Raw genomic sequence first — 26604 nt, forward strand, 5'->3', positions numbered from 1 at the left:
CAAAATAAAGGAAGTTATGATAAACCTGTATATAACACTGGTCCAGCCTCAACTGGAGTATTGCACCCAGTTCTGGGCACCGCACTTTAGGAAAGGTGTCAAGGTGTGAGAGAGGGTGCAGAAAAGATTCATGAGATTGGTTCCAGGGATGAGGAACTTCAGTTACTTAGATTGGAGAAGTTGGGACTGTTTGCCTTGGAGAGGAGATTTGGTCGAGGTATTCAAACTCATGAGGGGTCTGTACAGAGTAGATAGGGAGAAACTGCTCTTGTTGGTAGAAGGATCGAGAACCAAAGGGCACAGATATAAGATGATTTGCAAAAGAAACGATGGCAACGTGAGGAAAACTTCTTTATGCAGGGAGTGATTAGGATCTGGAATGCACTGCCTGTGAGTGTGGTGGAGGCAGATTCAATCGTGGCATTTAAAAGGGAATTGAATCATTATCTGAAAAGGGGAGTGGAATTAGGTGAGCTGCTCTTTCAGAAAGTCAAGTACAGACACAGTGCGCCAAAGGGCCTCTTGTGCAGTAGCCATTCTATGATTCTAAAAACTCAGGGTAGGCAGCACCTGTAGAGGGAGAAGCTGCACTAACATTTCAGGTCTGTGACCTTTCATCAGACCTGAAACATTAGCCCTTGTTTTTCTCTCCCCAGAGGCTGTCTGACCTGAGTATTTCCAGCATTTTTCTGTTTTTATTGAAACTAAGGGTGGGATTTTCCGGCCCAGCCCGTCGCTGGGATCATCCGGCCCTACCAAAAGTCAATGGACTTTTGGCTGGCCCACCGCATACACTGAGGTGGGTCCCGACATGACAGGGGCCAGAAAATCATGACGTAAAATCCTTCATTGCTGGTGCTTCAAGAAAATATCAGAGCAAATCTAGCTGAGCTGAGAATGAAGTGATGTATGGTTGCAATGAGTTCAAAATTAATTGGTTATTTGTGAATCCTTTCGGCATCTAATTGAATCCTTTTCTGAAATTAAAATTTGTAGGTTTTCTGTGCAGGTAATTAAAATTTGTCCATTTTGTTTGGGTGTTAATGCTTCTCATCCCCTTATTTGTCTTTCTTTCAGGATAGTTGACCACTGGACCAAGTAATAAAAGCCGTCATCATCTTGTCCTTTTTCCCTCCTGACCCCAGTCCCAAACCATATACATTTAATTGGAGTGGCTCAGGGAGCTAGAACAGCAACAGGAATGAGTGTGCATACAGCTGGTGTTCTTGGGGCCTATCTACTACTGATTCTGCAGATTCAAGGTAAGCTCAAATCTTTCCCCCTTGATCCTAGATTTTCAGTGCTGCACCACTGGCAGCCATGTCGTCAGCCATCTGTTTCCTAAACTCTGTAATTCCCTCCCTGAGCCTCTCATACTCTCTATCTCTCTCTCCTCCTTTAAGCTTTCTTTGAAGATACTTTTGGTTACCTGCCCTATTATCTCCTTACGTTATCTCAGTGTCAAATTTTGTATAAAGGGCCTTGGGACATTTCACCACATTAAAGGTGCGATATAAATGTAAGTTATTTTAAATGTTGGTATTTGAAAATTAAGGTTAATCTGTTGCAAAAAGTAGGAAACTAAATGTCTTTTTCCTCTTTGAGAGGAAGAAAACCTCATTTTTAGAAGGTGTGTTATTTTCGCCCTACTGTTTTCACTCTTGTCTCCGCTATATTTTCGAGCAGGGCTGGGACGGCCGGGGTGGGGGGAGGGGGGGCTGCATGGGAGAGAAGGAAGGTAGATGTGTAATACATGCACAAGGTTCATATTTACCTCCTCCTAATGTGTGGCATGAACTTCACTACACCAGACCCAGGTCTAAAATGTAAATGCCTTTTGAGGTTTGGCTTAACCCTTCACAACATACAAACTGCTGGTTTCTTGGTTTTCAGCCGCTGACTCCAAAAGCATGGACTTTTTTGCAGTCAATAGCTATGTTAATCATTCAGTACTGTACAGTATATTCAAGTCAGAGGTTGAGAGATTTTCATATACAAAGGGAATTGAGAGATATGGCAATAGGGCAGGAAAGTGGAGTTAAGGTAGATGACCTCTCTCTTCACGGACCATGCCCTAAGAGGGTGTTGGCAACCTTGACAACTGTTAACCTTGCTTTAGAGAGGTGGATCATCTTCACAGGTGGTACTTTCATCCAGTTTGTGAGGCCCTTTAAAAAGATCATTCTTTGTCTACCTTGATCTCTTTTAGCAACAATCGTTCCTATCAGCATCAGCCTTCCTAAATCATGATTTCTTATTATGTGCTCAAGAACTTCCAACTGTCTCTTCCTGACCTTGGTCAGCAGAGTTCTTTTGGTCTCAGATTTTACTAGCACCTTCATTGGTAGAGTGACTTGTCCAAGTTTCATTATTTGTCTCAAAAACCACAACTCTGCAGCCTCAATTCTTACTGCAGCACTCCCAACCCTGCTCAAAAATATAGCGGAGACAAGAGTGAAAACAGTAGAGTGAAAATAACACAACTTACATTTATATCGCACCTTTAATGTGGTGAAATGTCCCAAGGCCCTTCATACAAAATTCTTCTCTGCACTGCTTCACTGATCATCCAGCACTGGCTTCCCTATGTCAGAATTGGTGTGATGTCACATTCCAGGATTCTCAGCTTTGTTTTCTTGGCTAATGTTAAATTGATCATAGTCTTTTTTGATTTTTGAGATGCATCTTTGACCATTCAAGTCCTCCATCTTATTTCTTGGTCACAATTTCTATCCGATGTTAATGGACTTCCTAGGTAACACTATTTGCCCACCTATTTGACCTTTTCATCCTTCACCGTGATCTTACATTTTGGTATGATTTTCTTTTTGGACGCTGCTAGACATTTTGTTTTCTTACAATTTATGCTCAGCCCTTTCTTCTCATTTTCATTCACAAAATCTTTTGCTGTTTCTCTTCAGAGTTGACAATAAGAACGGCGTCGTCGGTATATCTTATTAAGGTTGTAACCTCCAACTAAGCCAGGGAGGTCTTCAATCTCCAAGAATATTTTCACTATACAAACTGAATAAATCTGGAGGAAAAAACACCCCTGTCTGACCCCTCTTTTAATCTTCGCAAAATCGTTTAGATCATTCTCTACCATCTTTGTGGTACATTTGCTATCAGAAAGGACTGTAGCGAAAAAAAAGTATTTATATGTTTTATTGATTATAGTAAGGCATTTGATAAGGTGAAACATGAAGAACTGGTGAGCGTGTTAGAGTCTCTTGACCTTGATGGCAAAGATCTGAGAGCAGTAAGAAATCTTTATTGGTAGAAGATGAGCGGCATTTATTGAATCCGTGCTACTTCAAGTTGTAAATGGTGCAGTTATGATTGAAGCAAATGTTACACTCAGTGCATATTTTTGCATGTCTCACCTTATTCATAACTTTTAGTTTTAGTGTTTCTAAGAGGGCCTCTATGCCTTGTAAAATGTTAATCTTCATATACAGACTCCTTCTTGCATTATAAAAGTCTTGTGAGCAAAGCACCTGCCTTTTCAGCTGGGCTTGTGCTTGGTCCCAGGGAGGTCCACTTGAAGGAGAAATTAAAAAGATATTTGTAAAATTAGGACTCGTCTGATGACTGAACACAGTTAACGAATGAGCAACCGAGCCTTAAAATTCAGGTTTGATTCCTAGCATATTTGAGAAACAGATGGGGTAGTGTTAGGAACGCCACAATTAGCATCAGCACCCTTTGATTACAGAGAAGAAATAGGATCAGAAATAGACCATATGGCCCCTTGAGCCTGCTCTAGCATTTAATACAATCATGGATGATCATCGACCTGAACTCCACTTTCTCACTCGGTTCCCATATCCCGAAAACCCTGAATTCCTGCTCTGATCACTATCCGCTAGACAAGGTGTTACTTGATTGTGATACCCACCAAAAAACAAAAGCTGTCGACTAGGCGTCAAGTAAAGCTTTTTATTAGGTAAAGGTATTAAAGAATATGGAACCAAGGCAAGTAAGTTGAGATAGGGGGAGATGGTCGTAATGTCACTGGGCTAGTAACCCAGAGGCCCAGGCTAATGCCTTGAAGACACGGATTCGAATCCCACCACGCCATTAATTTAAATTCAATAATTAAAAAAAAGCTGGAATTGAAAGCTAACTTCAGTAATGGTGACAAAGAAAATATCATCAATTGTAGTAGACACCCATCTTCAGTAATGTCCTTTAGAGAAGGAAATCTGCTGTCCTTATCCGTCCGGCCACATCCAGATCTAGAGCAATGTAGTTGACTCTTCTCTCTGGAATGGCCTAGTAAGTCAGTTCAAAGCAACAAGTGATGGTCTTGTCAGCAACACCCACAACCCATCAAAGAATAATGAAAAAAAAAATCAGCCTATTAGCCTTGATCTAACCAAATGAGGAACAGGTTTGATGGGTTAAGTGGCCTATTCCTATTTAGAAAGTTGGCAATATAAGCAGAAAGAAAGGCAACGTATATGGGAAGTCTTGTTTTAAAAAGTGCCAACATTGTATGAGTAGATTAAACGAATATTTTTGACAGTGCAGCTCGAAAAGTATTATTCAGTTAAGATGGTCGTGTATCAGTTATTTTGCCAAATAAACCCAGAATTGCATTGATGTCATCTGAGCGCCCGGCACTCACTGTTTTATCTTGCTTCTTTCAAGAATGGAGAGAAGAAACCTATTTATAACAAACCTGTCCAGGTGATCGCAAATCACAGTGAAAAAATAAATATTTGATTTTACGTCCATGTGAGCCTATTAGTGCTGGAGAAAATTAACCTATTAGTCACATCTCCATTAGCTGTCATTACTTAAATGAGAAGTAAACCAATATCAAAGTCCAGTGGACATTGGACTTTCAGTTTCTGTTGAAAATAAAACAAGCAGTGAAACACTATGGATGACCCAAAGATTTTTGCTGAATGCTGGCAACGATGCTCTACACTGTTGGGTTTCTAACTACAGGAAGCTCATACAGGAAGTCGTTGTCTGATTGCTAGGGAATTTATTTCTCTCTACACACTGCTACTTCCTGAATGCAGCATACTCAACAGCTCTTGGAGACAATATAAGCAGTTTTATTACATCAATTTTCAAAAAACAGAACAAAACATTAATCACTTGCAGGAAACCAACATTTTTGTGTAGTAATACTAAGTGCAGTAATGTTAAATGGACTTATTGAAAACTAGCATGGTGCAGCACCTTAGAGGAACTGGACAAAACAGATTAAAAATCTGCTTTAGATCTATATTTATGGCCAGAATTTTCGGGTCAGCGGGGCCCGCTGGCCAATGCGTAAAATGACGCACGGTGACATTGGGCGTGCATCCCGACATCACCGCGCATCATTCAAATTTCAGTTTAGCAGGCGCACACCCAAGTCGGCCATTTAAATATCAATTAAAACAATAAACTGAGCTGCCCGTCCAACCTTAAGTTGGCGGGCAGGCAAAGAGCCCAGGCAGCCTTCGCATTTATCATGGAACCTCATCCATGGGCGGGATGAGGTTTCATGAAGGTATTTAAAGTTTTATAAAAATTTTTAATAACATTCATAGGCATGTCCAAGCTGATGTGACACTTTTATATGAGGGGACATGTCTTAAATGCTTTTTTCCTTCATTAAAATTTTCAGAACTTAAACTAATCTCCCTGAGACAGCTCTGTGCGCGAAAGAGCACACTCCCCGACTCAGCCTCCTCCACCCGCCCGCACAGGTAGTGCTCAGCCCGCCCCCCCCACCGCCCTCCAGACGGGGAGAAAATTCTCTCATATGTTTATACCAACAAACAGTGATTTGAGAGAAATATTATAGAAACATAGAAACTAGCAGTAAGAGTAGGCCATTCAGCCCTTCGAGCCTGCTCCTCCATTCATTATGATCATGGCTGATCATCCAACTCAATAGCCTGCTCCCGCTTTCTCCCCATACCCTTTGATCCCTTTCGCCCCAAGAGCTATATCTAACCCCTTCTTGAAAGCATACAATGTTTTGGTCTCAACTACTTTCCGTGGTATTCGCCCTTAGTCCTATGATAATTGTAACAGAATTTTTGTTTGGAGGGCACCATGTTAAAATAAAATCTTCATTTAAATCATGCTCTGGACCAGGGGTAAGCATCAGGTCACATTGATTATTCCTCTTGCACACCAAATCAAACCTAGGCAAATGCTCTCCTATCCTTCCATCTATCTCTAGTTTCTGTCCTGTTTTCCCTCATGTTCTCCTGGAGCTCATCTAGCCTATTAAAATGGCCTATTACTCCATTAGGAACCAGTTAGCTCAGTTGGCTAGATATGTGGTTCAGAATAACACCAACAGAGTGGGTTTGTTTCCTGTTCCAGCTGAGGTAAAATTGGCACCTACTCCCTCCCTCTGCCCCTGAAAGTGGAAGGCAATGGCAAACCACTACTAACAAAAACAGTCAAAATGGTTTAGGATGAAGCATCAGCAGACAGTGAGCCATGGACCTGCCTTCAGGAATGATGTGATGACATTTGCTCCATTTACCTCATTCCTATTAATTTGCTACCCATCTAACTTCCCTTCCTGCCCTGGCTCTTTCCCTCCCTCCCCACTTGCTGAGAATTTAAATGGTTTCTTCCCTTCATAACTGACTTTCAAAAGCAGTAATGGCATTCCTCCTCAAAAATCTCCCCTGTCCTTGTGAATTACCACTTCATCACCAAGCTTCCTTTCCTCGACACAATCCAGAGATGTGTTGATGCGGCCCAAATCTATGCTCATCTTGCCTATGATTTGCTGTTTGAATTTCTCCACTCGGGTTTTCCACCCTCCTGCAGGTTATCAAACAGGCCCAACCAAAGTTACATATGGGGCAGAAATTTACGCTGATCTTGCGGGCACGTGCCCAACCCGATCCGGCGTGAAGTCTCTTGAGATGATGTCGGGCGAGTGTTCCAGCGTCATCTCATGCTGACAAGAGGACAATTAAGCCCATTAATGGCGCAATTGTCTGCAATTTTTTGTCACCCATCCTACCTTACGGTTGGCGGATGGGCGAATCAGCCAGGCAGCTTTTACATTTTTCATCAAACCTTATCCACGGGCAGGATGAGATTTCCGTGATGAAATAAAATATAAATAAATTTCTGTGGACAGCATTTTCAGTAGCTAAATTTTCAGGTGATTTGTTATGATGCATGGACACTTTCTTTCAGCTTCTGAAACCGTTATTTTTGATTTTCAGGTCCTTTAGCTCCCTGAGGCAGTTCTCTGCCTTCAGGGAGCTTTCTCTCAGCACTGGCCCATGCCTGATCTGGCTTTCAGCGCCCGTCCTCTTCCTGCCCCCAACCAGCGTGAAATCGTAGTCGGTGGTCCCTTCCCCGCCCAATCCCAGGCCTGCCGATCTCGCCTACCCACCGACCTAAAAATTCAGGCCATGGTGTCACTTCTAATGGATGAACTTTATCCCTCCTCGATCTCTTTGTGTCATTTGAGACGGTCGACTTTTCCTCCATTCATTTCTGTGGGAATGCCGTTGCTTGGCTTCACTGTTGTTCATTTGATTGCAGCCAAAGCTTCTCCAGCAGTGGGTTCTCTTCCTGACCTCTGGAATCTCCCAGGATTTTAACTTTAGCCTCTCCTCTTCCTCATCCACTTGGGTGGGGATAAGCTTCTACATATACACTAATGGTGTGTAACTCTACTTCTCCATCACCTCTGCCTTTAAGTCACCACTCCTTATGTGCTCTGGGACTACTTGATCAATGTCCAGACTTAGCTAAGCTACAGGTTTCTCCAGTTAAGTGTTGGGAAGGCAGATGCTGTCATTTTCAGCCTGTTCCATCACCAATTCCAACTCCCTCACTGGCCATTTTATCAGGTTGAACCACTGTTTGTGACCCTGTTTTTCTATTTGACCCCAAGCTAAGCCTCCTAACTCCATAGTCCTTCCATCACAAAGGCCACCTTTTTTAACCTCCTTAACGCCACCTGTCTCAAACTACCTGCCTTTGCCACCTCCAGGCTCAACTAATCCAATGGCCTCCTGGCTGACATATAATTTCCACCCCACACAATCTTCAGCTTACCTTTATCCTATCCCTTACCAATTCCTGCTTGCCCATCACTCTTATTCACACTGACCTACAATGACTCCCAACACCTTAACTTTAAAATTCTCATCCTTGTGTTCAAACCCCTTCATGACCTCACCCCTCCTATATTTGTAACCCCCTTCAACCCTCCAAGCTCTTTCTCTGCTTTCCACCCCCCATCGTTCTAAAATTAATAGCTTTTTGCACAGATTCTTTAAGCACAAAGTTTAGTAGCTAATCCCAAAAAGGTGATTTTAATGGTTCAGTTAACTGGTCAATGAATCACCATAATTTCACAAAGAGACCACACCCTTCACATTTAGTTCTCTTTTAAAAGAAAAACATGCTGACCTATACTGGTTCCCTATACTCGAAGCATCAAAGTTGATTTGTCAGCTACAAACCCCTTCCACATTCCTATTTGCCCTACATTTGTCCTTCCTCCAGTCTTACTTCCCCTGAGGTCCACTACCTCTGGCCTTATATCCTCTGTCCAATCTATGATTCTACTGTATAGAATTCCATTCTTAGATCCCTGCGCCTTGCCACTCTCGCCAATTTTAAATGCATCCTTAATGGCCATCCCTTCAAATAAACCTTCGTCCACTTGACATTTTGGATATCGCCTCAGTTGAGTGTGTGGTGTAAACTGTCTGAGTTTATCCTCCAATAATTTGTCATGCTTTTGCTCCTCTGAGTTCACTGCCCTCTGATCCTTCCTTACTCTTCACTTCATGTAAACTCTCCAACCCAAATACATGGCCACCCCTGACCTCACCTTTCCCCAGAGTCTTGCTAGCCCCATTGTATCTATCATTAAAGACAAGGCCATCTCTGATCACTTCCTTGTATCACTGTCTACCAACATCCCCCTTCCATGCCCCAACCCCCAGCCCCTTCTGTATCCGGCTTTGGAAAAAACTATCCCCCAACTCACTTACAACTGTACTTTCAACTCCCAACTGTTTAACTTTTGGCCCTCCGTTCAGCAGAACATTTCTGCAGCTACTGATGTACTCAACCGCAGCCTCACCTCCACCTTTGATGCTGTTATGAACAGGGGAGAGAGGCAAACTGAACACCTTTATTTTCCTCGCTGTCTGTCTGTAAGCAGAGATGTTTTAACATTTGAAATAAGCTATGGCAATTTTAAAGAGACTTGCAGCAAACTCTCTTTAGGGTTAAATCAGGAGTACAGTTTATTCATACATTCAGACCTGGGGGATGGTCGCAACTTCATGTGCACACACAAATGCACAAAATGAAGATAGGAAAGAGGAGCTTTTACAACTATGAATAGCTTAAAAGAAAAAGAACCACAGATATAGATATCAGTTCACATGATTGCCAGAGTCTAGTGAGGGTTCCTTCACGTAGGAGTTACGGTTCAGGCAGGTTCATTTAGCTGGAAGCAGGAGTTGCAGAATTCCTTTAAAGCTGATGGTGACTTTGTGAGGTTAGTTATACAGAGACTTGATCTGCTCGGCAAGTGATGGCAGGAATCATCCAGAAAACCAGGCTTTAAGGATGCCTAAACTTAATGCAGGCTGTTGGTCAGCCTGGAGTCCTGCCTTGGTGTTTGCAGGCCAGAGGTTAAACAGCAGACTGAGTTGCTAGTCTAGAAATGTAATAATAACTTTTCAAAGGGCCAGAAGCTTAGGTCATGTGATGTTGCCCATTGATGAGTCAGTGTCGGGTTAACAAGCAATTTCTGTACCTCTAGTCAAAATCCATTGTTCATCTAAGGAGATTAGCACCTATGTAGGTATAACGAGTTTTGATGGCTCTCCCTTTGCTATAGTACAGGCTGGGGAGACAAGTTGTCTAAATGTGTCCTCACAATGAGAGGCCTGAGATTCCACAAGGATGAGGATTGAGCTTTTGTCCTGTAACAGCTGTTGGAAGTTTTCCAGAAACTGTAACCAACTTGTAAATCATGTGACCCGTAGCAGCCATCTTTTGGTTCAGCAAAGTCCATTTTTTAAAAAGGCAAAAAAAAAAGGTTTGATTTAAACAGTTTACGATCTCTTTCATGTCTTATGGATATGACAATGCCCGCACATCCAATAAAACCATTACTCTTTATGACTCTCTCAATTCTCCAATGCAGCCCTCATCTCATCTTAAGCCCAAGGGATGCAGTCTTGAAAGGTTACGATGGATAGCTGGCTTAGCCATCTGCCAACAGATCTGGCTAGACTACAATAGCACTATTGGATCCTGCTCTTAGCTACTGAAACTGCTCACTATCCCACCACCACTGGAATTCAAAGATAACACCTGGCTTTGTTTTTCAACTGCAAACCGTCTTTTTAAACCCCTTTCTCCTGTCTCCTCTATCCTTACCTCCAACAGTGTAAATGTGAGGAGCTCATGGACTTCTTTGTCACTAAGATCAAGACCATCTGATCAGATGCCTCTGCCATGTCCCTCCTTTTCATTAGCCCACTAGGTAAACTTCCTCTAAACTTTCCCCCTGCCCCAGCCATGAATTCACATCCTTCTCTGGTTTCTCTCCTATTTCCCCTGATTCCCTCTTCGAGCTTATGTTCTCCATGCCAACCATCTCCTGCTCCTTCCATCCTATTCTCACGCAACAGCTGATCAACCATTTGCCCTCTTGGACCCCATGTTAGCTGATATTGTTAACAGTTCTCTCTCTTCAGATGTTGCCCCTCTCTCATTAAGTCTGATGGCATCACCCCTCTCCTCAGCAAAACCACCTCTTGACCCTACGGTCCTTGCAAACTATCAACCCTACTCCAGCCTCTCTTTCCTCCTCAGAGTCCTTGAACATATTGGCTACCAAATCTGTAACTCCATGTTTGAATCCCTGCAATCAAGCTTCCGTCTTGAGCTTGAGAAATAAACTCAGACAGTTAACACAACAGTAAACTCAAACAGTAACAAAACAGCCCTTAACAATGTCACAAATGATGTTTATGTAACTGTGACAAAGGTAATCTATCCCTCCTCATCCTTTTCGATCTGCCTGCAGACTTGGACACGGGTGACCACACCATCCTCCTCCAAGGCCCTCTCCAATGTCATCCAGCTGGGTAGGATTACACTCCCCTGGTTCCAGAGTATCACTTGCAATGGCTTCTCTTCCCACTCCAAACTGTTAACTCTGGTGCTTCCTAGGAATCTCTCTTTGGCCCCTCCTACTTCTCACATACATGCTGCCCGTCGGCAACATCATCTGAAAGCACAGTGTTGGTTTTCATGTACACTGATGACATGCAACTCTTACCTCGTCACCACTTCCCTCTACTCCTTCACTGTTGCTAAATTATCAGGCTGCTTATTCAACATCAAGTACTGGATGAGCAGAAACTTCCTCTAGTTAAATATTGGGAAGATTGAAATCATTGTTTTTGGTCCCCATTCCAAGCTCCTTTGCCTGGCTGCCGACTCTATCACTCTACCAGGCAAAAGTCTGAGACTAAACCAGACTGCTCATAACCTCCGTATCATATTTGACCCCAGTATGAATTTCTGATCTCATATTTACCCCCATCACTAAGACCGCCAATTTCCACCTCCATAACATCACTGGACTTCGTCCTTGCCTCAGCTCAACTGCTGCCGAAACCCCCCATTCATCCTTTTGTTAGCTCTAGGCTTGATTATTCCAATACACTCCTGGTTGACCTCCCACATTCTCCCTTTCGTAAAATTGAGACAATTAAAATCTCTGCTGCCCATGCCCTGACTCACAGCAAGTCCCGTTCACCTATCTCCCCTGTGCTTGCTGACCTACATTCACTCCTCATCAATCATTGTCTTAATTTTAAAATATTCCTCCTTGTTTTCAAATCCCTCCATTGCTTCATCCCTCCCTTTCTCTGTAATCTCCTCCAGTGTCAGAACACTCTTGAGATATTTGCGCTCATCTAATACTGGCTCCTTGAGCACCCCCCAATTTTAATCATTAAACCATTATTGACCATGTCTTCAGGTACCTAGGCCCTAAGCTCTAGAATTCTTCTCCGCCTCCCTACTTTGCTTTCCTCCTTTGAGACGCTCCCTACCTCTTTGCCCAAGCTTTTGGTTATCTGACCTAACATCTCCTTATGGCTTAGTTTTATGTTCTGTTCTATTAACATTCCTGTGAAGTGCTTTGAGATGCTTTATTACATTATAAGTGCTATACAAATATAAGTTGGTGCAAAAGCATTTTAAGAGTTACAAATATATTAATTACTAATTTCTGATTGATTGGAGCCATGTAGCAAGGTTGAGTCTTCAGTTACGTAGTGGGTGAAATGCAGGATTTTGAGCAGCTGTCAGACAGATGGTTGAAAGCCAATGATCCAGGCTGTTGGTGGCAGTGATCCAGAGGATGCAGTAGGGGGAAGTGTTCTGGGGTGATTGGTAGACAGAAATCCTAAGGCAGTCTGCTTTAGCCTAATGCTTCATTTGCCTGCGCACTGAATGTAAGCTGTTTTCAGCTCATGGGTAATGTCAGTTCCTGGAGATTTTGGAGAGGGCCCATAGGAACACTGTGATTATCAGCCTCCGGTAGCTTAACAATGGAGACAAGAACGTGCTTGTCCAATCTACCAGGTGTTTTTGTGGTTTGGATTCATTTCTGTGCTTTAGCTTTTAGCGGTTGCAGTATAGTGGGGGCAAGCTGAGTAGCGAAGATGACTAGAGTGGAGTCAGTGTCCAGATGTAAAACGGTGGAGAAGCAAGATTTTTTGAATGCAGCAGCCATAAATTACAGTGAGGTTTGAAGACAAAGGAGATGTTGGTAACTGAGGCTGTGGTGCTGTTAGCTGAGGCAGCATCCTACAAATGGGAATAGAATCAAAGATCAGAGTTGGCAGCAGAAAAGGATCAGAATTGAGGTGGGTGATGTCCCAGAGAGAGTAGGGGTAGTGGGGCCAGAGAGCAAAGATTAAGCAGAACTAAGAAGCAAACAAGAAGATTTGCATTCAGAAACTAACCGTTTTTTTTAACTTCAAGAAAGATTGCTATTCCTTCTCTCTATCTTCAGAAATTAGCAAACATTTTAGAATGTCCTCTGCCCCCAAGAAGTAGAAGGCATTCTTATAATTACTATACAAGTTCACTTGCATTGCTTCAGTGTGTTTTTTAACCTGAAACAGAGTTACAAAACCAGATGCACAAACAATGCTGAACATTTTATGACCCAGAAAAATAGCTCTCAAAATGGGATTTTTATTCTGGCAAGACAATCACAATTGGTGTGTCTATGTTGGGGCATAAGGACGGTAACAGTGGTGTTTCTCTGACAAATTAATGCAACTAGTTGCCTGCTTCTGCTGGAGTTCTACTGGTGCTATCCCCAAATGCATCTTTAGCTTTTTGGGCTGTCAAAAGTGCTGGCAGGCAACCAAAAAGATAAGATAATTCTCTGATCAAGTTTGTGATCGTGTGCTTGACTGACCATGTGTGAACTAGCATGACAGGCTGTGAAGGTAATAAAGGACCACTTGTACATTGTTAACATTGTGCTTCTGCTTGTTGAACAGGGATGTCTGCATAGTTGGTGCTTGCCAAATGATTGGGTTCAATGACTTTACTGAGGTGGTATCATTAGTAGGGCTAGATTTGCCTGTCAGGAGTTTAATTAAAAATGAGATATGCTGACAGTTCAGCCAAGTTACTCTGAGGGAAATACAATTTATTATTACAGTATATATGTCATGCTAAAATTAATAGCTTCTTGTACAAATTCTGTGGGCATAAAGTTTAGTATCTGGCCCCATTTAAGCACTTTAATTGGCTCAGTTAACTTGTTAATGAATCACCATAATTTCACAATCCACACCTTTCACATTCAGTTCTCTTTTTAAAAATAAACATGCTATTTCCCATTTCAGATCAGTTTGTAACTTTGCATTTTTAATAATTTTGTCTTGCTCTCAATTTTGGGTGCTATAGATATGTTATAGTTGAAAAGCATATTTCTTCTGTGGCGAGGAGTAAGTTTGAATACAAGCGACAGTATAATGCTATGGACTTGGGCATCATCCTGTGCCATAAAATACTTCTATATATATTTTGATTTGAATATCATACAAAGCAGATCATTTCATTTGGACTTTTAAAATTGAAGCCACATTTGCTGTTTACGTGAGATTTCCTTTGTTTCTTTGTCTTGTGAGCTCGTCGTTATAGCAAGTATTCAGTTATGTCTGGAGACGACGCTTGTTTATGGCAACCAAGTTGGCCTGGGAGACATTTGATAGCGTGCAGTGCTTTGTGATGCGGGAATGTCAGGAAGATATAATAATTTTCATAATGTTATTGGAATTTATTGTAAAGCAGAGTAATAGTGGGGTCTGTGCCTATGTCTGTGTATGTGACTTAATTGAATTAAAGGCAGCAGGTCTGAAAGCTTTGATGCATCAAGATAAGTTAGGTTTGAAATGTTAAGTAGGTGAACATGCGGAAGTTTTAGAATGCAAGGTGTAAAGGGAACATTTGCATTTTTAAATAAACCAGCCTAGCTTGAATTCAAAAGAGGGGGGTGAAATGTTTCACGTAGAAAGGAGAAGTTAAGAAACAGTATGTTTATTTTTCCCAAAGATTACTGGTAAAATTCCATTCCAGTACAGCTACAACACTGGCATCTACCCGGCTATGTGGAAAATTGCCCAGGTATGTCCTGTACACAAAAAACAAGACAAATCCAACCCGGCCAGTTACCGCCCCATCAGTCTACTCTTGATCATCAGTAAAGCAACGGAAGGGGTCATCAACAGAGCTATCAAGCAGCACTTGCTTAGCAATAATCGGCTCACTTACGCCCAGTTTGGGTTCCGCCAGGGCCACTCAGCTCCTGACCTCATTACAGCCTTGGTTCAAACATGGACAAATGAGCTGAACTCCAGAGGTGAGGTGAGAGTGACTGCCCTTGATATCAAGGCCACATTTGACCGAGTGTGGCATCAAGGACCCCTAGCAAAACTGGAGTCAATGGGAATCAGGGGGGAAACTCTCCACTGGTTGGAGTCAAACCTAGCAAAAAGGAAGATGGTTGTGGTTGTTGGAGGTCAGTCATCTCAGCTCCAGGACATCACTGCAGGAGTTCCTCAGGGGAGTGTCCTTGGCCCAACCATCTTCAGCTGCTTCATCAATGACCTTCCTTCCATTATAAGGTCAGAAGTGGGAATGTTTGCTGATGATTGCACAATGGTCACCATTCGCAACGACTCAGATACTGAAGCAGTCCATGTCCAAATGCAGCAAGACCTGGACAATATGCGGGCTTGGGCTGACAAGTGGCAAGTAACATTTGCACCACACAGGTGTTCGGCAATGACCATCTCCAACAAGAGAGAATCCAACCATCGCCCTTTAATGTTCAAAGGCATTACCATCACTGAATTCCCCACTATCAACATCCTGGGGGTTACCATTGACAAGAAACTGAATTGGACTAGCCATATAAATACTGTGGCTACAAGAGTGGGTCAGAGGCCAGGAATCCTGTGGTGAGTAACTCACCTCCTGACTCCCCAAAGCCTGTCCACCATCTACAGGGCACAAGTCAGGAGTATAATAGAATACTCCCCACTTGCCTGGATGAGTGCAGTTCCCACAACACTCAAGAAGCTTGACGCCATCCAGAACAAAGCAGCCCGCTTGATTGGTACCACATCCACAAACATTCACTCCCTCCACCACCTACACAGTGGCAGCAGTGTGAAGCACCTACAAGGTGCACTGCAGGAATTCACCAAGGCTCTTCCGACAGCATCTTCCAAACCCACGATCACTACCATCTAGAAGGACAAGGGCAGCTGATAGATAGGAACACCACCACCTGGAAGTTCCCCTCCAGGTCACTCGCCATCTTGACTGGGAAATATATCGCCGTTCCTTCACTGTCGCTGGGTCAAAATCCTGGAACTCCCTTCCTAACAGCACTGTGGGTGTACCTACACCACATGGACTGCAGCGGTTCAAGAAAGCAGCTCACCGCCACCTTCTTAAGGGCAATTAGGGATGGGCAATAAATGCTGGCCTAGCCAGTGATGCCACATACCACGAATGAATAAGAAAAAATTGGTACAATGAGAGACTTATTATTCGAGAGGTAAAGTCCAAAGGCATAGTGAAATAATGTATCTTTGCATTCAAAGGGGAAATTTGTATAAAAGGGATGAGGTTGGGTGCAGGAAAGAAGGAATTCTAAGATCTAACAAGTGTGAAAAGCCTCCAGCATCTAAGCCTCAAGCTGCTGTGTGCAAAGAACTGAAGCCGAGAAAACTCACTTTGAATTCGACTATCCAGGGTGTGTACTTTGCCTGGGTCTGATTAAAATTTGTGTGTCTTACTGTTGCCTTAACTAAAGTGTAACTGGGAATTAGATTAACTAGGAGAGTTAGAAGTTATCATAGTAGTAATTTGTAGACCTTTGTATGTGCTTCAAATCATTTCTTCTATTAATAAAGGTTTAATTTAGTTTTGTAAGAAACCTATAAGACTCAGTGGTCTTATTACCACTGAATTCGAAGGCCACATCTTGAAATACATACAAATTGCGAATCGTTGTGGCAGCTACTTCAAGTTTCCCTCTGGGATTTGAGCAGCTCAGCATTTACCATCAGCTGTGCCATAACAGGAAACCTACACCCAAGTGAGCTAACCTTGCACCATATTGCAAGGTCAGATCACTTAAATACATCTTAAGCATGTCATCTTGAACAATTTGCTGGTAAATTCCAAAACAATTTGTGAAAGGTTCACATTCAATGTAAGTTTTTCTTTAGTCCTTTGAAGCACCAATTCCTTATGGGAGTTCAGTGACTGGGACATGGCTCAAATACTCAATCACACTTGTCTCACTGTCATCTTCCAAGTCAGAAGGTCATGGGTTCAAGTCGCACTCCAGAGACTTAAACATGTAATCTAGGCTGCCACTCCAGTGCACTACTGCAGGATTGTTGCACTGTTGAAGGCATAGTCTTTAAGAGGAAAGATAAACTAAGACCCTGCCATGTCTGCCCCTTCAGTTGGCCATTATACATCCAGGTATATGTTAAAGAAGAGCAGGGTGTTCTCCCAGTTTCCTGACCAGCATTTATCTGACAGCTAAAACAAATGATCTGATACTTATTTCATTTCTGTGTTTGGCACGCTGCTCTGTACAAATTGGGTGCTGCATTTTCTACCTAAACAGTGACTACACTCTGAAGTACTCCATTGGTTTTTGAAGGCTTTGGGCCACCGAGATCATGTAAGCTGTTACGTAAATGCAAGTCTTTCTTTCAATCACATTATGCAGGGTTCCCTAACTTAAATATACACATGGGCCAAAAGACACTGCTCGTGGTACTTTTCCAGTGCTTTGAGCTGCCTGCTGTAGGTTGTTCTAGTCTCCGAAGCTTATTGGAGCGCAGGAATCACTGCTGCCTAGTAAACCATGACCCTAGTCTTGTGTTTGGGATCCTTGTCGTCAAATACTCTTTTTCTCAGTCGGCCAAAGTGGCACATTGGAGGCGATGAATTTTGTCATCTATGTCTGTCTTCATCGAGAGGTAACGCCCAAGATACAGGAAATGGTCCACATTTTCCAGGATTTTGCCTTTGATCAAGTAATAATTCATATTGATTACCAGGCTGATAGAAATAATAGCTTAAGCATTTTCAAAGCATTTGCCTGCTGTGAAATATAACATTTTGGTCCGAATGTGGGGGGATTGTCTTGATCAGGTCCAGGTTTTTATATGGTTTATGACTAATTATGAATCTAAAACATGAGATATAATATGGCCATCCCAGATACACCCATAGTAAAATCACATTTGGAGCATTATGTTTAGTTTGGGGCTGCAAGCTTTATGAAGCAAATTGAGGAAATGTGGAGTGTCACTAGGCTGTTGCCTAATATGAGGGATACATATATAAAGAAAGGTTTGAAGAATTGATACTGTTTTCATTAGTATAGGGGATTATGGGCACTGGGTAGTCGTCCAAAAGTTATGAATTAATTGGACAGACTGTTTCCAGTAACTGAGTCTAGAAGGAAGAGACATAGATATAAGATTAAATATGAGGTTTATGCCAAAAAGCAGGAAAAATTATTTTACATAGAGAATTGTGAAACAATGGAGTGCACAACTGGACTTTGTGATGAAGTAGAGACCATTCAAACTTTTCTTAAAAGTTTGGATTTGTGCTAGAAGGAAAAGGAAATAAAGAGATGGGACTAGATTAGGAATTTGGGATTAGTTCTGCAGCTTTATAGAGGATAAATGCTTGGGTTGAACAGACTGCTTTCCTGTTATAATTTCTAGGCAATGCTACAGTTTTTCCTCATTTTATGTTCACTTGTTCAGTTCCATATCACAGTGATGAAAACAGAAATTTCATGGAGCAAATACCCTCTTATGATCATCTAAATTTGGATTAAAAGGCCCTGAACAAGGTCCTTGAAATTGTATGACTGCCTTTTGAATTTAAATTACCAGAGGAAGTTAAATGCTGTATTGATTTTTGCTGTCGATTTTATTCATTTCTATTTAGATATGGCCTTGCAATAAATTTGATTTGTAGTTTAACCTGTGAAACGTGATCATTGTGTTTTTCTCACTGTCAGAGATTTCAGGAGTGTATATCTGGCATTCTGAACATGTACCCAGTGTGTAAACTGAGTCCTGAAAATTCTTAATCCTATGTGATGCTAACCAATTCACTGTGGATATAATGTTGGCAAGTTTTAGTTTATACAGGATAAGAGTCTGCTTTTGGAAGCCATATTTTGGGTAAGTACGAACAAATTCTCTGGAATAAAGGCAAATTGTAACCAAACATTCAGAAAACAAAAAGTATACCAGATCATCTGATCAAGACAATACTGCTTAAAATTGTTTTCCTATATAAAAGGATTGCCTGTTGCAAAGCTTTCTCTTGAGCAAAAACAACTGCATTATGTTCAGGGCAATTTGCATCACAGAAAATTCATTCAGTTTACCATCTTGACAGGGTCCTAACACATCACTATCATAAATTTGTAAACTTATAAATAACAGTTCAGCAAATTTTAGTAATGTTAATTATCACTTGACCAATCCTTCACTCTTTCATAAGAGTGTCATATATAGATATAGATATGACTACGCAGAGGGTACAATGTAAATATAAAGTATGTAATTGAAAGGTGGCTCTTTTCTATTTTGGTGCTGATCAGGAACTAGTAAAACAGCGCAGTGACAAGCCAAACTGAGAGTTTGGCATGAGCCCGACCATCAGTGAAAACCTGTCAGTTTTGGCAGGTAATATGATACCTTTGACCTGTGCTGGTAACATATTTCTAATTAGAACGTTCATATCTTGAGAGGCCTAAGATTTTAGCCACAAACTTATATAGATTCCTAAATAAATAGACCTTTACCTTTAAAGTAGCTTAGCTTTTTTAGTTTTTAATATTTTTGTTGGAATTCTAGAGGATTTTTCAACATGTTCAGAAATTTAAAATCAAATCACAGTATCCTAGTTGAATGAGAAACAGCAACCGATGCTTAATAAAAAGAATTTACTAGCACAAAAATGATCACAGGCCTGGACCTGTGTCAAACCAGACTTGAAGCTTAAAGTGGCTGAATATTTTTTTGATAGCTTCTCCATGTATTCCAGTTGTTTGACAAATGCCATATCTGTCCCCAGTTGGTCCAAATCCATACAATAGGGATAATGGAAGCTTTCTTAAACCTCTCAGCAATGTGTCTAGTTTACCACATGGCTGGACAATCTGATCTCAGCCAGCCAACAGGAGATTCAAGCTCCAGCTCTTACTTCCCTGTTAGGAAGCAATTAAACTCATTAGCAGGTCATGGCAAGTGTGACACTGAGCCACATAAGGAGATATTAGATCAGACAACCAAAAAGCTTGGTCAAAGAGGTATGTTTTAAGAAACGTCTTACAGGAGGAAAGTGAGGTGGAGAGGCAGAGAGGTGTAGGGAAGGAATTCCTGAGCTTTGGCTCGAGGCAACTGAAGGCACGGCCACCAATCACGGAGGAATTATAATTGGGAATACACAAGAGAAACTCGTCAAAACAATCAATATATAATTTTGAAATCATCTCATTCCAATATGGGCGATGATTCATTACATGAAAAGTGAATGCTGCCCTACTTCTGAGCTTGACAGGATTTACAGCCAATTGCTATTTTAAAGTGCTCACCCAGTTACCATTTCCAAAATGGAGATGGATGCAACCACATTACCTCCAGTAATGTTTAGGAACATGGGAATTAGGAACAGGAGTAGGTCCTTCGAGCCTGCTCCACCATTCTATAAGATTGTGGCTGATCTGATGATGGTCTCAACTCCACTTTTCTGTCTGCTCCCCGTAACCCTTGACTCCATTGTCTATCAAAAATCTGCCTAACCCAGCCTTGAATAAATTCAATGACCTAGCCTCTACTGCTTTGTGGGGAAAGAGAATTCCACAGACCAACGACCCTCTTGAGAGAGAAAAAAAATCCTCATCTTCGTCTTAAAAGGAAGACGTCTTATTTTTAAACTGAGTGATTTAGAAGGCCTTCTCAAGGGCAGTTCAGGATGGCAACAAATGCTGGCCTTGCCACATTACATGAAAGGAAAAAAAATTTAGAAGGCCTGAGCTTTCTTGAACCCTGACTCTGGCTGAGAGCCCTACAGGAAGTGATGGTTCTGATTTAACAATGAAAGGAAGCATTTAATTCATGATTAACTTATCCCATGTCCTGCCTCTCAATAACCTAGAGAGTTATGACTGCACGTGCAGTTTTTAAACTTCATGCAGTAATTTCAGGAGCTTCAGAAAACAACATTCTGATATGCTCCATTGAACGGATGCATTTTACTGATATCTGTAAAGTTACCGATTGTGTGTGTGTATGGTGCAGATATATAATATTTCAGAAGTTGTGAGGTTGAAGGGTGTTAGTGGAGCAAAAAAAACAATCGGCATACAGCAAGGCCAAATTAGTGACAAAGTTTGCATTTATTTTCCTAGCCTGTTTTCACACATCAAAAACTTTATGTAGCTTTTATAACAGGCAAATTTGAAGGAAATTAAGCTTTATTCCTCAAATAATAATGAACCCATCAGATTTAAATCCACCTTTTCAAATCAGGAGAAAACCATTCCAATTAGAGTTTCATATTGTATAACTTTTGTTTAAGTCATGGGGAAGAATTTTCTCCCCGTCAGGGGGGTGAAGTTCAGGAGCGGGTGTGTATTAAGGCCCACCCAGCGTGATGTCCACCAGGAAGCGCTATGCGCTCCCTGTGCAAGCGGGGTGGGGGATTCCCTAAGCTGGAAGTGCGCTCTTTCACGCATCCACGCGAAAGGGTGCGCTCATCTCCCTGAGGCTAAGTGCTGCCTCAGAGAGATCGGCACCAAATTTAAAAATGGTACATGTAGAGAAATGAAATTTCCCTGACATGCCCCCTCATGTGACACTGTCACATGAGTTGGGACATGTCCATCACTTTCAAGTAAACTTTAATTAAATTTTTAAAAACCTACATGAAACCTTATCCCGCCCGTGGATGAGGTTTCATGCTTTCCCTGAAGCTCGCCAGGGCTCCCGGCTTGCCCGCCAACCTTAAGGTTGGACGGGCAGGCCCATTAACTAGTCTAATTACTTTTTAACTGGCCTCAATTGGCCATTGACAGGTCAGCAGGTGCACAGCTGATGCGGCTGCCCCCCCCCCCCCCGCCGACCTGAAAATTGAAATGACGCGGGGTGACATCGGGAGTTCTGCCCAACATCATCCCGCGTCATTTTACGCGTCGGTGAGCGGCCCCGCCCCCCCACACTCACCGATCTCAATATCCTGCCCATAGGGCCAAAGTTTAGACAAAAGTTGTGTCTGTGTACCTAGACCTGTTTTTACATGCGGACTGCTATAGCTTTTACCAGAGTAAGAAGTTTTGATTCTGTTGTAGTCACTGATGAACAACTAACCAGAAATGAAATCACCATCCAAGGTGGGGCTCAAAGCCATGGCCCTGGGATTAAGACACCCATTATCTACCAGCTGAGTTGGCTGGGCTGTTCAACAGGTCGATGTGATGAGTCAAATGTGTGGGTGAAGAGAGTTAGCATGCTTTCCGCTTTTGTGTGCTAGTTTGCTTCTCATTTTCAGCCTGCACCACTGACTAACAACAATGTGAAAAAGGGAGGCAAATGTGTAAGTCTCTCCCTGTCAGTACATAGCGTCTCCATCAACACGTCCTCAGCTGTGCCTTCCTCGTGGCGACACATGGAAACCGGGTTCCTCACAGACCAGGCTCAAGCTTCAGAGGAACTCGAAGGAGGTTTGGCCCCCAGACATGGAATGTGCAGGCCCACCACCATGTGCATACGTCCTGACACTCATGAACCAAACTCTCAGCTAAGGGCAAATAGCTCCACTGTCTTGTACCTCGAGAAGTTGAAGGCTAGGGGAGTAAACCCTGATAAAATACTGGAGTGGATCCCGAAAGGGGACTAATGCCTAAATATGTTATCTTTCCCGCTACCCCAAAACAAAGCCAGTGCCAAATGTAGTGTCTTCCATTCCTTTGGACTCAACTGGGGTAGAGAGTTAGGCCCTAACATTTGAACAGCCCAGGGTCTCCATAAATTTTGCTCAAGCTTGTGCCCTGGAGAAGACATTTTTTAGTTTCGCTGCAGAGTGTTAACAGGAGACAGTGGTTACAAGTGATAAGCCCAATTCGATTGGCATAAAGAATGGGTGCTACGGGCTGCCTCCTCCGACCATCATGTCCCACTGGTCTGCCACTGCCCATCTCAAGTTAGTCAGCTCCTGCTTAGTAAGATGCTGACCCGCCACAGTCCATCAGCTTCAATGGTGCTTGGAGCTTAGAGTGTCTGCTCAACAAGTGGGCGGGATCCATTGCACCAGGTGAACAAGCAATGAATGATGAGGAAGAAGTTGACAACTCATCTATTGGCAAGCTAGAATGTCAGGACCATGTACACTGGCCTGACAGCTGACTTGCAGCTAATCGATAATGCGCGCAAGACAGCTGTGATTCCCATGGAACTTGAATGGCTGAACATTGACATTGCTTCTCTGCAAGAGACCAGGCTTGCGGAGAATGGATCACTGAAAGGAAAACATTACATGTGCATCTGGCAGGATAAGAGTTCAGAGAAAACGCTTAAGCAAGGTGTCAGTTTCACCTTAAGGAGCTTAGTACCCTTGTTGATGGAACCTCCCACAAATGGTTCAGAAGGTGTTCTCTCCATCTATTTCTCAACTCAAACAGGGCCAGCTAACCTCATGAGTATCCGTGCTCCACTGCAGAGGCGAAAGATCAGTTTTGTGAGGAACTTGACACTATCAGCAGAATCCCTAAGTCAAACATCTTTATGTACTGGGGTATTTCAACACAGAAGTGGGCACAGACCATGAGGCATGGCCCTCCTGCTTCGACATCATGGCCTGGGAAAGATGAATGAGAACAGAAAGAGATTACTTGAGCCTTTCTGCTACCATGAGCTTTGTATAACTAACAGCTCGTTTCAGAACAAACCATGCTACATGGTGTCCTGGAGACATCCAAGATCAGGGCATTGGCTCCAGTTAGATCTGATCATCACGAGACATGACTCTGAGAAACATTCTCAACACATGCAGCTACCAGAGCGCTGACTGATACAGATCACTCCCTGCCGTGCACCAGGGTTAGGATGCAGTTCTTGAGGTTTTTTTCATTCAAAAGTAGAAATGCCATCCTCATATCAACATCAGCTATACTGCCTACCCAGATAAAAGCCAACAGTTCCTCAACTCGATTGAATAGGCCCTTTCCGACATTCCCACACACACAGCAGAAGTGAAATGGAACATATTTCGAGACACCGTTTATAATACCACACTCTCAACGTATGAGAAGCAAGAGTGGAGAAGCGCTGACTGGTTCAAGGCTAACATCATTATGATGAACCTGTCATTAAACCTAAGCAGTCCACTCTCATTAATTACAAGAGATATTCAAGCTACAAGACTCTGAATGCACTAAGAGCTGCTTGAAGTAAAGTCCAACAGACTGCTAGGCAATGTGCCAATAATGATTGGTTACAACTTTGCCAGAGTATCCAGATACCCTTCAACACAGGGAATGCTAGGGACCTGTTTGAAAGGATCAAAAAGGCAACGGGGGTCAAACAGCAAATAAACGGATCCATTGAAAACAAAGGCAGGGGAGGTCATCAGTGACTGCAGTAAACATTCGGAGAGATGGGCAATACACTACCTTGAGTTGTATTCTAGGGAGAACACTTGTCAACAAGGAAGCTGTAGATAGGAGGCAGTGACATAGTGGTATTGTTATTGGACTACTAATCCAGAGATCCAGGGCAATGCTCTGGGGATGAATCCCATCATGGCAGATGGTAGAATTAAAAGTTTAATGATGGCCATGAAACCATTGTCGATTGTTGTAAAAACCCATCTGGTTTGCTTTTGTCCTTTAGGGAAGGAAATATGCCGTCCTTACCTGGCCTACATGTGACTCCAGACGCACAGCAATGTGGTTGACTTTTAAATGCCATCTGAAATGGCCTAGCAAGCCACTCAGTTCTCAAGGGCATTTAGGGATGGGCAATAAATGCTGGCCCAGCCAGTGATGCCTCCATCCCTTGGAAAACCTGTCTGATGTGGCAGAGCTGGATATCAAACCCTCGTGGAGTAGCTTAGCAAAACTATTGACTTGTTCATGCCAGGTGCTGGTGCTATATTGCCTGAATTCATCAAGCATGGGAAACTGACACTCCTGCAGTGACACTCCTGCAGTATCTGGACGAACTTCTCTGTTACAGCTGGAGGAAGGAAGGAAGCAGTGCTCCCAGGACATGCGTGATGCAAAAATTGTGACCCTGTACAAGAATAAGGGCAACCTCAGTGATTGCAACAACTATTGAGCATCATGGGAAAAATATTTACCCACGTTTCCCTTGTCAGACTGTAGACCCTGGCTGAACGCATCTACCCAGAATCCCCGTGTGGTTTCAGAACTGGAAGATTTACAATTGATATGATCTCCTCAATCTGGCAACTGAAAGAGAAATGACAAGAACAAAGGAGACCACAATATATTGCCTTCATTGATCTCACCAAGGCATTCGACTGTGTGAGCAGAGGCAGTCTATTTAAGCTGCTGAAGAAATTTGGCTGCCCAGTGAAGCTGCTTAATGTGATCTCTTCTTTCTGTGGCCATATGATGGGTAAGGTTAGTTATGACGGGGAAACATCGCAACCCTTTGATGCCAAACATGGGCAGAGAGGTCAAACATGATTGTGTTCTGGAACCAATGCTCTGGCATATTTTTCTCTTTGCTGCTGTCATATGCCATCAGGTCATCTCAGAGGGTGTCTACTTAGACACCAGAACTGACGAAAAGCTGTTCAGCCTTGCTTACCTGAGATCCAAGGCAAAGGTGTGCCAAGTCCTCATCAGAGAGTTGCTCTAGTCTGATGATGCTGCACTAGCATTCCATATCAAGGAATACCTGCAGCAGCAAATGGACTGACTCGCATCTGTAAAGAATTTGGTTTCACCATCAGGAAGACAAATGTCATAGTCTAGGATGTTACCATACCGCCATCTATCAGCAATGACAATGTGACGCAGGAGGATTTTGATAATTTCACATATCTGGGTACCACAATCACCAGCAATCTGTAACTTGATGCTGAAATCAACACTTGCATCACAAAAACTGCAGCTGTTATGTGCAACCTGAGTAAATGTGTGTGGAACAACAACAACCTGATTTGAGAACACCAAACTGCGAATCAACAAATCCTGTGTCCTCAGGGCATTCCTCTACAGTGGTGAGACCTGGACTCCATATGCTAGGCAGGAGAAAAGGCTGAACAGTTTTTGCTTTCACTGCCTCAGACGCAACTGGCAGGACAAGGTCATCATGACTCAGAGGTCCTGGAGCTTGCTAATTCCATCAGCATACGCTCATTGCTAAGCCAGCGACATCTGCACTAGCTCAGCAGCGTTCATTGGATGGATGACAGCCATGTACACAAAGACTTCCTGTATGGTGAATTAGCACTGGGTCACAACCTCCTGAGCATCCATACCTCCTCCACAAGGACACCTGTTATCACAATGTGAAGATGATGGACATTGGCACTGACAATGGGGAGACAGTTGCTGACTGCTCAAACCTCTGGAGGCTAATTATTTGGAAGGGCGTTTGAAGATGCAAACAGAAGCAAAAAGCTCAGCTGGCCGAGAAGAGGGCCTGGAGAAAAAGAGGCCAGCAAATCGTGCATCTTCTCAGCCCAGTGCCTTCCTCTTCAACAAATGCCGCAGAGACTGCCATGCCAGAGTGGGGCTTCTGAGCCACACCACACGACGTTTAACACAATGACTCAAACCAGTGAAAAAGGCTGACACCAATAACCAGATATCCTGTATTTAAATAAGTTCTGTTGCAATAAATGTACTAGTTTCACCGCAAATGTTTCATTGATCTTTGCTAGTATATATTTCAAAGGCTGTTTTGAACAGTTTGGAAAGCTAATTTTTGAAGTCTTAAATTTTTC

At 42.7% G+C, this 26604-nt stretch overlaps 1 protein-coding gene across 7 annotated transcripts in view; it reads left to right on the top strand.

The window, feature by feature from the left end:
• bmpr1aa (bone morphogenetic protein receptor, type IAa) overlaps positions 1-26604 on the top strand; it is a 250312-nt gene that overhangs the window by 187368 nt on the left and 36340 nt on the right. For 5 of the 7 annotated variants that reach the window (XM_078530645.1, XM_078530642.1, XM_078530644.1 and 2 more), the window contains one exon: positions 1078-1262. The exons of the other annotated variants lie outside the window; for them this stretch is intronic. In XM_078530645.1, the coding sequence (XP_078386771.1) occupies positions 1202-1262 (61 nt within the window). In that variant the 5' untranslated portion in view covers positions 1078-1201. The remainder of the gene's footprint in view (positions 1-1077; positions 1263-26604) is intronic. 7 annotated transcript variants of the gene reach the window in all.

This window comes from Cetorhinus maximus, chromosome 27, assembly GCF_964194155.1.
Source record: "Cetorhinus maximus chromosome 27, sCetMax3.hap1.1, whole genome shotgun sequence".
Lineage (NCBI taxonomy): Eukaryota > Metazoa > Chordata > Chondrichthyes > Lamniformes > Cetorhinidae > Cetorhinus > Cetorhinus maximus.